This window comes from Sorex fumeus, unplaced genomic scaffold, assembly GCF_029834395.1.
Source record: "Sorex fumeus unplaced genomic scaffold, SorFum_2.1 ptg000063l, whole genome shotgun sequence".
In the NCBI taxonomy this organism is placed as follows: domain Eukaryota; kingdom Metazoa; phylum Chordata; class Mammalia; order Eulipotyphla; family Soricidae; genus Sorex; species Sorex fumeus.
Genome location: NW_026606120.1, coordinates 48,105,885 through 48,118,293, shown reverse-complemented (window position 1 = coordinate 48,118,293; position 12,409 = coordinate 48,105,885). Strand labels below are relative to the sequence as shown.

The following is a 12,409-nucleotide window of genomic DNA, read 5'->3' as shown; positions in this document are numbered from 1 at the left end:
TTTTTTTTCTTTGAACTTTAGGAATAGGCCAGCCTCATTGGAATGATTTAAATATTAATATTTTATAGCTAAAGTATATAGATTTCTCAAGCTATAGTGATATTTTATTGAAGAATCATTTATAATTTATATGTTATAAAACAGATAAAAGGACTCGTTAGAGTTATTAGATAATTTAAACTTTGGAACCTAATTGTATTTTTAGTGTTCAGAATCCTTTGGTTTTCCTCTTCTAGTACTTCCTTAATTTGGTAAAACTAACTTCATTTAATGTAGATTAGGAAGAGTTGAAAATTTTACAAAACTCAGATTTTTACCAGTGATAGAAAATGGAAGTTAATTTCTTGAATATATTTTTGTCATCTGAATAAAATTTAGCATGCTTAATGCTTATTTTTAAATTAACAAGGAGATGCATAAATTGGATACTTACTTTTTATTAAAGATTAGACAATAAATTTATTTTTGCAGTTTTTTTATTATGTACATGTAGGTAATACATTAAACACTTTACCTTTATATTTGATACTTTGATAGTTCAAAAATTATATTCTTGCCTTCAAGATTAAAATCTAATTTAAGTATTGAAGATAAATTTTGGAATAACTTCTACTTGCTGCCTTACTGAATATTATATCAACAGTATTTGTAATGTTAAAGACTTCTCATGTTATTTAAATTTCTTATTTTATATGGATTTAATGAAAGTTTTGTTTATTTGTGCTCAGGGTTTACAAAGTACTGAGCTGTAAAAAAAAAAATGCTCTCTCCAGGAGCCGGAGCAATAGCGCAGTGGGCAGAGCGCTTGCCTTGCCTGGAACTCTGCAGGGAGTGATTCCCTGAGCACAGAGCCAGGATTAATACCTGAGCATCACTGGATGTGACCCAACCACTGCTTCCTCCTCCTCCCCCCCGAAAAATAAAAGGGAAAAAATGTACTATCAAATTCTTCTCAATATAGAGCAATTTGTGATATTTTAACAGGGTTTTAAAATAACCTGTGTTGGGGCCAGAGAGATAGTATGGTGAGCGGGGCACTTGCCTTGCACAGCCAACTTGGGTTCGATCCCCAACACCTGCCAGGAGTGATATCTGAGTACACAGCCAGGAACAAGCCCTGAGGACTGCCGGGTGTAGCCTCCCAAAAAACCAAAATAATCTGTATAAACAATAGTTAAAGTTTATTGGTTGCTTAAGATAAATTTTCATAGCTTTTTTGGAAGATACACACACACACACACATAGTATGTTTGCTTTAAAAAGAAAATCATTTCTCTGCCAGGCACCCTGATACCAATAGGCATTTACCTGATTTATGGATGTGTTTATAAAGGAAATAGCAATATGTTCACTTGATACTTTCCTTTACAATAGGTCTGATTATTTTCGCAACTTTGTAGATTCTTGTCTCCAGAAAATCCCTCAAGATCGCCCTACATCAGAGGAACTTTTAAAGGTCAGTTCTGTTACACTGTCTTTCTATATGATAATGTTTTAAAAATTACATCATGGATCAGGGTATATAACTGACATTTGGAGGCCATCATTCAGTTGCTGTCACTGGATTCTTACATCCTTATGGTCCTCCAACACCACCAAAATTACTTTGGTTCCTGGTTGTCCTCAGCTCTGCTGAGCCTGAGCAGCACTATCCAGGAGTGGCCCGTGATTTCCCCTCAGTGTGAGCTACAGAAATCAAGAAAAAGAGAGAAAGAGGGAGAGATAGGGAGAGGGAAAAGAAGAGGGAGGAGGAGAGAAGAAGAAAACTTCACATTGAGTCCAGAGTAGAATTAGACAGCTATAGATTGTATGCATTGTCTATCTTGATTTTTTTGGGTTAGTAACTGAGGTCTGAGAAGGGATACATTTGTACCAGTTGAAAAAACACTGACTGGACTCAAACTATCTCTTAATTTCTACTCTTATCCAGCACATGTTTGTTCTTCGGGAGCGCCCTGAAACAGTGTTAATAGATCTCATTCAAAGGACAAAGGATGCAGTAAGAGAGTTGGACAATCTACAGTATCGAAAGATGAAAAAACTTCTTTTCCAGGAGGCACACAATGGGCCAGCAGTAGAAGCACAGGAAGAAGAGGAGGTAATATAAAAACTTAGAAATGATTCAAATGTTGCTTATATTATTTGAAGGAGAGTAGTTCACACCCAACATTGTTCAGGAAGCCATGCAGTTACAGGACTCAATCTTGTAGAAATATACATACAAAGCTAGGTAGTTTGGTGTTAACTTTTTCTCTCTAAATATTTTTTTTTGTTTTTGTTCTTTTTTTTTATATAATTGAAATTATTTTTTTTCTTTTTTTATTATTAGTGAAACACAATAAGGTACAGTTGTAGATTTACAATTTTTTGTGCTTGGGTTTCTATATCTCTGAATATTTTTAATCTTCTTTGCTCCTGTAAAAATTCTAAAACTTACACACTTGCATATTGCTTGCTTTTCAGAAAGAGAGATTACTTTGCATTTTTTGACCTTTTTTGTTGTCATTATGTCTGGGACCACACCATCAGTGCTCAGGACTTATTCTTGGCTCTACATTCAGGGCTGTAGACTGTGCTCAAGAATTACTCCTGGGTGGGGCTGGAGCAATAGCACAGTGGTAGGGCGTTTGCCTTGCTCGTGGCCGACATGGGTTCGATTCCCAGCATCCCATATGGTCCCCCAAGCACCGCCAGGAGTAATTCCTGAATGCATGAGTCAGGAGTAACCCCTGAGCATTGCCGGGCGTGACCCAAAAAAGCAAAAAAGAAAAACAATTACTCCTGGAAGTGCTCAGGGGACCATATGGGTTGCCAGGGATCGAACCCAGGTTGACTGTGTGCAAGGCAAACACCCTACCCACTGTATTATTGCTCCAGCCCCTCTACTTTGCATTCTCAAACCAGGAGTAACAGTTACTTTTCTTCTTCATAGCACTGCATAATAAACTATATGATATGCTTTCTTATCTTACAATGGGTTTTTTTGCTTGTTTTGGATGTTAGCATGAAAATGGATTTTTCTGTGCTGGATAAAATACAGAACTTGAAAGGGTTCAAAGTTAGAATTTAGGGGCCGGAGCAGGTGATAGCACAGTAAGAAGGACATTTGCCTTGCACATAGCTGACCCGGGTTCAATCCCTGGCATCCCCAAGCCCACCATGAGTGATTCCTACGTGCAGAACCAGGAGTAACCCCTGAGCATTGCCAGTTGTGATCCAAAAATGGGGAGGAAAAAATTAGAGTTTATTGTGCAGTTTAAAAAAAAAAAATGATCCAGGTTCCTCCCAAGGTATCCAGGCCTCTACTTGTGAACCTTGTCACTTGTCCTTTCCCTGGCATTGTCTCATCCCATGTATGAATTCCTGGGTCCCATCCCACGCAGTCTACTTGCCTCCAGTGTGTGCTTTGTTCACTGTCCAGTGTACATATTCCTGGTCTGAAATCATGTCCCTGGGTCTTCCCAGGCTGTAACTCAGTGATTCCCTAATGGCTTTCCCTAAGTCCCCAGCCTGCTGCCACATGATTGTGGGTTAGATCCCTATGCTCTGTACTTGTTGCTAGACCTCCCTTTGTCTGTATTCCAACAGTTCCTGTTATCCTATCCCAGCTTTCTTCATCTCTGGCCATGGGCCTGATGCACATGGGTGAGATGCCTGTACTTAGCACCTTGTACTGCCTGGGCAGTGAATAACTCCCTATCCAATCATCTGTATGTTTAATGAGTTAAATGGGAGTGATATCATTGTTTAGCTTCTCACCTCCCTCCGACAGTTATGACAGGAGCTTTCCATGTCCATACCCACTTACTCATTGTCAGTCTCACAGAGAGATACAGCAGTATCAGAATTGCTTATTTGGACCCTGGGGCACCACTGTCCACCTGTAGTGACAGCACCTGTAGTTCCTTCCACCACCACTCTGCAGGCTACACTCATTTCTGCAGGGCCTTTGTCAGCAGCTTATTCCATGTCAAGAGTAATCTTCACATGTTACAGTGTGCTCTGATTCTTCTGTTTCACATTCTACTCTGAGTGTCCCCTGAATGTTTATTTGGTTTATTTTTGGGTGAATAGGGAGAATTGGACCAAACTAAACAGAGGCAGGCAGGGGCGATTCCAGACTTGGTGCTCAGAAGTAACCATTGGTGATGCTCAGGGATTATATGTCGTGCCAGAGATGAAATCTGGGTCAGCAGGATGCAAGACAAGCATTTTAACCCCGTACTATCTGTCCAGCTACTAATGTGTATGTGTATACACACACACACACACACACACACACATATACATATATGTAATATATGGGCTGGAGCGATAGCACAGCGGTAGGGCATGCGGCCAACCCGACCAACCCGGGTTCGATTCCTCCACCCGTCTCTGAGAGCCTGGCAAACTACCAAGAGTTTCTTGCCCGCACGGCAAAGCCTGGCAAGCTACTCGTGACGTATATGACATGCCAAACACAGTAACAAGTCTCACAATGGACACATTACTGGGCCCGCTCGAACAAATCGATGAACAATGGGAAGACAGTGACAGTGACTCCCTGGGCAGCCAAGCCATGCCTGAATCTGTCTGAACTTCCCTAGGCATCTGAGCTCTGCCTGTATTCTGCCTGTCTGGACCTATGAGACCTGCCAGTACTTGACCATCTGGGTGCATGAACCCTTCCTGATCCATTAGTCTATCTGGGCATACACAAAGAGCAAGGGGAAGATGACCTCCTTTTATCTGCTTCTGTCTCCCTCCTATCCCCAGCCATTCCATTATATGTTTTAAGTGGCTGCCTATCTCATGGACTAGATTTAAAGTGACCAACTAAAATTACCTGGTGTTGCACCCTTTCATTCCAACTCTGTCAGTAGTACTACGTAATTAACAAACTGTATGATATGCTTTCTTATCTTACAGGGTTTTTTTTGGAGGGGGTTGTTTTTGGTGCTTTTAATAGTTATTAAGAAATTATTTGTAGATGTTTAATTTTTTTTAATATTTTAGTATTGTAAATTAAGAAAACTATAGTTATATCTTCAACTACATCTCTGTTAGGGTAGGTAATCTAAGAAAAGTTTAAATAGAGACACAGTATCTATATTAAATTATGTGTGTCTATAGACACATGTATCTATATTAAATATTCTGTGTTCGTATTGGAGGCCATGAGGAACCACCATATGTGGTGCCCAGGATTAAATGCGGATCAACCACATGCAGGGCAAGCAACTTATTCCCTATATATCTAGCTCCCAAATCTGAATTATTTTATGGAATTTTGGTATTTTAAGACCACCAGGATATTGATATGCAGATACAACTTGCCTGGTTACTTAAAACACACACAACATTCTTTTTTGTTTTAAACACACACATTCTTGTGATCACAGTTTTGCAATATGTTACTTCTAACTTACACAAAAATAGATACTAGTACCAAATAGTATTGTTTTAATAAGATTTTATTTTTAGAGTTGGGAAATTGAATATGTGCAAATATGTGCAAAATATATAATCTACCACTAAACTGTATTCCCAACTCCAGGAAAAAAACATTGTAGGTGACAGACCTGTGCTTGGTGCTTACTCGTGTCTCTGTGTTCATGGATCACTTCTGTCAGGGCTTAGGATATATGTGGCACCCATTTGGTCACTTGCAAGTAGATACCTTTTGTCCTATACTCTCTGGTCAGTCCCAGAAATTTTTAACAGAAAGGTTTGAACTTATTTTAAACATGGGGATTATTGAGAAATGGGTAGAATCTTTATACCTATCCCATGAGATATTTGCTAGAAATGGATTTTAGATAATGTCAAACAATATTGGGCTGGAGTGATAGCACAGCTGGTAGAGCACAGCATTTGCCTTGTAGGTGGCCGACCCAGGTTCAGTTCTCAGCATTCCATATGGTCCCCCGAGCCCTACCAGGAGTGATACCTGAGTGCATGAACCAGGAGTAACCCCTTTGCATTGCTGTGTGTGTGTGACCCCCCAAAAAAAAACCTATCAAGAAATTGATGAACTGTGTGATAAACTGACATTTTCCACTCAGATAGGTTTTGTTCATTGTTTACTAGTAGCGCTCTCTCTCTCTCTCTCGCTCTCTCTCACTCTTTCTCTATCTCTTTTTTTTTCCCCCTTTTTTGCTTTTTGGATCACACCTGGCAATGCTCAGGGATTACTCCTAGTGGGGACCATATGGGATGCTAGGGATAGAACCTGCTCAACCTGCTATACTATTGCTCCAGCCACGTTGGTCATTTTTATGTAGTGTTTTTCTCTACTAAGAATTGACAAATCTGTGGGTTGAGAGATAGTACAGTGGGTAGTGTACTTGCTTTGCATGCAGTGACCCAGGGTCAATCCTGACCTTTATGGTCTCCTGACTACCATTAAGAGTAATTCCTAAATGTAGAGCCAAAGTACTCCTCGAACATCACTGGGTGTGACCCACAAAAGAAAGGAAGAAAGGGGGAGAAAAGAAGAATGACAAATCTTGACCTTGGCAAAGGTAATTCCTTACAAATAGACCTTACTTTTTTCCCCCTTTATTATAATGGGTACTTATAATAAAGAATTCAAAAGAGATCAGATATTTAAATCTAATGCTTTTTTTTTTCCCCTCCTTAGGAGCAAGATCATGGTGTTGGAAGAACAGGAACAGTGAATAGTGTTGGAAGTAATCAGTCTATTCCCAGTATGTCCATCAGTGCCAGTAGCCAAAGCAGTAGTGTTAACAGTCTTCCAGATGCCTCAGATGACAAGAGTGAACTAGACATGATGGAGGGAGACCACACAGTAATGTCTAATAGTTCTGTCATCCATTTAAAACCTGTGAGTATTTTCATTTCAGTGAAAAAATACTTTAAATGTAATAAGTGCTTCTCTTTATATGATAGATTTAAACGATCTGAGGGGTGGAGGTTTAAAGGTTTGTAACTTTTTTTTTTTGGCTTTTTTGGGGGGGAATTAAACCTAGCGATGGTCAGGGGCTACTTCTGGCTCTGCACTCAGAAATTACTCCTGTAGTAATTACCACCATTACTTCGAATTTGCTCAGCCACTGCCCTAGTAGGCTCTAAATAATTTATTTTGTATTGCTTATTGGGGGATCATATGGGATGCCGGGGATTGAACCAGGGTTGGCTGCATACAAGGCACCTGCCCTATCCCCTGTACTATTGCTTCAGCCCCATTAAAGGATTTGTAAACATTTTTTAGGTCAGATGTTTTAGGTCACTTTTTTTTTTCTTTTTTGGTTCACACCCGGCGATTCACAGGGCTTACTCCTGGCTCTGACTCAGGAATTACTCCTGGCAGTTCTCGGGGACCATATGGGATGCTGGGAATCAAACCCAGGTCTGCAAGGCAAACGCCCTATCCGCTGTGCTATTGCTCCAACCCTTTAGGTCACATTTTTCAATGGCAGTCCCAATGTAATGTTTCATTTGGGGAACTATAATGTTTTGAGAATATAGAAATGTTTTTTTTGGTTTTTTTGTTTGTTTGTTTGTTTTGCTTTTGGGGTTACACCTAGCAATGCTTAGGGGTTACTCCTGGTTTTTCACTCAGAAATTACTCCTGGCGGTGCTTGGGGGGACCATATGGGATGCCGGGGATTGAACCCAGGTTAGCTGCATGCAAGGCAGACACCCTAACCGCTGTGCTATCTCTTCAGCCCCAAAATATGTATATATTTTAACAACATACACAAATAGTAATAATTTAAGTAGTAGTATTAATTAGGGTCCCCTCCAATGTGTGTGTGTGTGTGTGTGTGTGTGTGTGTGTGTGTGTATATACTATGTGTGTATATATGTATGTGTTCTATGCTTTTGGGGGGGTGGGGAGAAGAGGGCAGCGCGTGGTATTGTATGTGCTCAGAGCATCAGACTCAGGGCTCTCCCATACAGAGCATATACTCTAGCTCTTTAAGTCATCACCCAGCCCAATCACTTTTTACTTTCAGGATTTTTAAACATTATTCCCATATTTAGTTGGTTGCTACTTAATTGACTTCCTCTTAGCCAATAAAATACTACAATATGTCTGCAAAAACTTCAGTTAAAATATTCATAACTGGGGCTGGAGCCATAGTACAGTACAGTGGGTAGGGCACTTGCCTTATGTGCAGCCAACCCAACTTCAATCCTGGGCTTCCCATATGGTCCCCAGAACACTGCCAGGAGTGATCCCTGAGAACAGAGCCAGAAATAACCCCTAAGCATCTTAGCTGGGTGTGGCCCGAAACACTTAAAAAAATTCTAACTTTAAATTACTTTATTTTGGACAAATAATCCCATTTCCAGAGGTATTATAAAGCATGGAGTGGAGGTGGGGGGATTGTCCCAAGGTAATGTTCAGGGGTCCCAAGGGCCACTCAATAACTATGCCCTTTTACTACATGAGCCAGCAATGTTGGGGGCCTCAAGGTCACCAGAGTTCAGTAATGCCAGGAATTGAACTAGGGGCCTCAAAATGCCAGATCTGTGCGCTAGCCTTTAAACTATCTCCCAGCTGATATAAAACTATTTTATTGGGACTGGAGCAAAAGTATAGAGAGAGGACACGTACCTTTGCAGGCTGCCGACCAGGGTTCCATCCCTGGCATTTCATAGGTCCCCCAAGCCCCACCAAAAGTGATCTTTGAGCACAGAGCCAGGAGTAAGTCCTGAGCATCACTGCATGTGACTTTAAAAAAAAAAATCAAATTATTAACTTATTTATTGGAGGGAGAGTTGGGGGCCACATTTGGCATAACTTAGAAGCCCTTCCTGGCTGTGTGCTCAGGAATGGCCCCTGGCAGGCCCAGGTGTGGTGCAGCATATGTAGTGCCAGGGATTCTAACCAATGTCAGCCACATTGCAAAGCAAGCACCTTGAACTCTTATACTATCTTTCTGGCCTAAAGATATTTTAAATTTAATTATGTGTGTGGGTAAAGGGACCTCTTAAGTAGTACTTGGGGGATCCAGGGGCCATTCCACCAGTACTTAACCAGCAGAGACAGACAATTCAGTGTACAGCTCAAGAAAGCAGAACTTCGTGGGCCATACTGTGCTGACACCACTAGGGCCATACTGTCAGTGCTCAGGGGCTACTAAAGGCCCACCCAGTGGTCCTCAGAGGCATATAGGGTAAACATGAGAGTTCCCTGGTGACCACAAGATGCCACGTATTAGACTGTAGTCTCATACACAAAGCATCACCCTGACCCCTGTGCTGTCTCCCTGGCCCAATAAAGTGTTTGAATTTTGTTTTTGTTTTGGGGTTTGGATCACATCTAGTAGTGTTCAGTGACTATTCCTGGGTCTATGCTCAGGAGTAACCACTGGCACTGCTGGGAGGACCATCTGTGGTTCTGGAGATTCGAACCAGTCAGCCACATATAAGGCAAGTGCCTTTACTTCCTGTCCTTTCTTTCCAGATCCTATTCCTAAAGTTTTTTTGGGGGGATGGTGGAAGAATGGGATCACACCCAGCAATGCTCAGGGGTTACTCCTGGCTCTGCACTCAAGAACTACTCTTCTGGCGGTGCTTGGGGGACTTTATGGGATGATAGGGATTGAACCCTGGTCAACCACGTACAAGGCAAATGCCCTACACACTGAATTATCCCTATACTATCGCTCCGGACCCCTCCAAAAGATATTTTCTAACTATTCTTTGCTTTTAAAGCTCAAATCCTTAAGAATAATCAATTTTAGGACTGGATCAATAGTAAGGGGGTTGAGCTTTTGACTTGGCATGTGGTGGACCCACTTTCAATCTCCAACACCCCATCTGGTCCCCTGAGCCCTCCAGGAGTGACCCCTGAACATAGAACCAGGAGTAAGCTCTGAGCAATACCAGGTGTGGCCCAAAAACTAAAAGTAAGTAAAGGGTCTTTGGAATTTATTTGAATTGTCTTTGAACTTTAGTTTTCTTTAAATGTCAAATGAACTGGCTTTTGAAGTTTGGGTGTTTTGGTTTTCTTTTAATTTTGGATTGTCTTTTTCTTCCATAGGAGGAAGAAAATTACAGAGAAGAAGGAGATCCCAGAACGAGAACATCAGATCCACAGTCTCCACCTCAAGTATCTCGTCACAAATCACACTATCGTAATAGAGAACACTTTGCTACTATACGAACAGCATCACTGGTATGTACTGTTTTTAAATACAGTTTCTATATTGGATCTTAGAATTTATACTCAAGGATAATTATTTCATGTTTTTTCATTTGGGGTTTTGTTTGTAAAATTTTTATCATTGTTTAATATGAGAAAGATAAAGGACTCTTGAGAGAAATCAACAAGTTATGTAGTAATATATAGAATATATTGCATGCCATAAGGTACCAAATAGGAAGTCAGAGTACTTTAGATTTAGAACTCAAAGGAAATATTTCCAAAATGAAAATCTGAGCTCTCAATAATTTTAAGCACAGGAGAGAATAAAACATGTTAATTGTACAGAAGAACTGATGAGGAGAAAATATTGAAGCTATTCATGAAGAAAAAGAAGTTAATACAATTTGTTGTACTTTATTTTTTGTACAGTGGATTGAACTTAGGCTTTACACATGTACGGCAAGTGCTCTACCACTAAACGACATCCCTAGCCCCAATTTGATGTACACCAAATGTAGTTTTTCTGGTTTCCCAAATCACAAAAATTATATATATTCTGTATAACAACATTACAAGGATGTTATTATGGTGGGATACTTAAAATACCTTACAATCAGATAGTAGGGCCAAAATATGATAAAAGGAGCACAGTTGTAAATTCTTGACCTTCTCAGAGTCAGTGTGGGTGATCTCCGCTCCACCTCTGCAAATTTCCAGAAGCCTCAGCGACCACACCCACATCCCATTGACTAAGCCATATAAACTCATCTACCAACCCTGTTCCAGAGAGTCATAATTAAATCTTAAAAGAGATCAACTAGCCTTAAATTTTTTTCAGATACCAGTTTGGGCTGAGACATCAGGGGTGATTGTGGAGGGTGGGCCAAGTTCCCATCCTACCAAAGTCCCAGCAGCCACACTCACACCTGAATAACTGCCACCATGCCTTCATCCAGACTGCCAGTTAAATATTCTGAATGTTTTGGAGCATTCACCTGTATTCACAACTGCACAACATTTCCAAACTACAATACTAACATCCCAGTAGGAATACAACAAATTGGATGGGAATTTAAAGTAGGAACCAACTAATCTTTACTTATAAAAACAGTAACACAGAAGGCTTAACTAGCATCAACAACTTAGTTAACCCTCAGACAAGGACTTAATGTCCCTATGGTGAGATACAATTTTCACAAATTTTATTTTACTAAAGTATTATTTGATCATTACATTATCCATTTAGTGGTAAAAAGTAATATAAAATAAATTATTGTGGACCTGCTACAGAGGGAGACTTGAGTGGTGGTTTGGAAAATAGAGACAGTGGTGGAGGGAATGTGGCAGGGTGTTGGTGTTGGAATGTTGAATGCCTAGAACAAATGATCACGAACAGTTTTGTAAACCATGGGTTTAAATAAAGTGGGAGGAAGATAAAAGGAGGGCCACAGAGATGATACAACAGGTAGGGTGCTCGTATCCGTGCACACAGGTGATTGAATTTCAATCCTCAGCACCATGTATGGTCCCCTGAACACAGCCAAGTGTGACCCAAAAACCAATTAAAGACAAAAGTAGCAACAACAACAATAAATAATAACATGATAGAAATCTAGGGAGACAGTAAAGTGGATAGGACACTTGCCTTGCTTGCTGCCAACCCAGATTCCATCCCTGGCACCCCATATGGTCCCCCAAGCCTGCCAGGAGTGATCCCTAAGTGCAGAGCCAGAAGTAACTCCTGAGCACTGCTGGGTGTGGCCCATAAAACAAAACAAACAGACCCCCCCCCCGAAAAAAAACTTAAATAGACATTTCTCCAAAGAAGATAGGTAAATAAATAGGTGGCCAACGAGTACATGAAGAGATACCCAATTAGTCATTAGGGAAATCAAATCAAAACACTTCAAGATACCAGTCACTACTTAAAAGCAAATGAAACAGAATTACAAGTGCTCGTAGAAAAACATGAATTCCTGCATTTTGCTGGTTTGAGTATAAAATGATATACTTCCTGTGGAAATAGTTGACAATTCTTAGAATTTTCACATGATTCATTAATTTTGTCCCTCTGTACATAAAAGAATTTAGAACAGGTACTCAGACAAGTGTGTGTACATACATATTCATAAAAGCACTACTCAGTCAAAATGTTGAAGCAAATGGTCAACTGTTCAATGAATAAACAGATTATGAAATAGTAATTTCACTAAATTTAAGAACTGATACATGCTGTATAATGGGGGGAAGAAAGGGAGGGAGGGACATGGCAATCTATCTGAAATCAGAAGTTGGGGGAAGGGG

The 12,409-nt window shown here is 40.3% G+C and overlaps 1 protein-coding gene across 1 annotated transcript in view; it reads left to right on the top strand.

Moving 5' to 3' along the window:
• The window catches only part of TAOK1 (TAO kinase 1), a 134,835-nt gene that overhangs the window by 89,952 nt on the left and 32,474 nt on the right, over positions 1-12,409 (top strand). The window contains exons 10-13 of the mRNA XM_056127993.1: positions 1,375-1,456; positions 1,931-2,098; positions 6,626-6,829; positions 10,001-10,135. Coding sequence (XP_055983968.1) covers positions 1,375-1,456; positions 1,931-2,098; positions 6,626-6,829; positions 10,001-10,135 — 589 coding nt within the window. The remainder of the gene's footprint in view (positions 1-1,374; positions 1,457-1,930; positions 2,099-6,625; positions 6,830-10,000; positions 10,136-12,409) is intronic.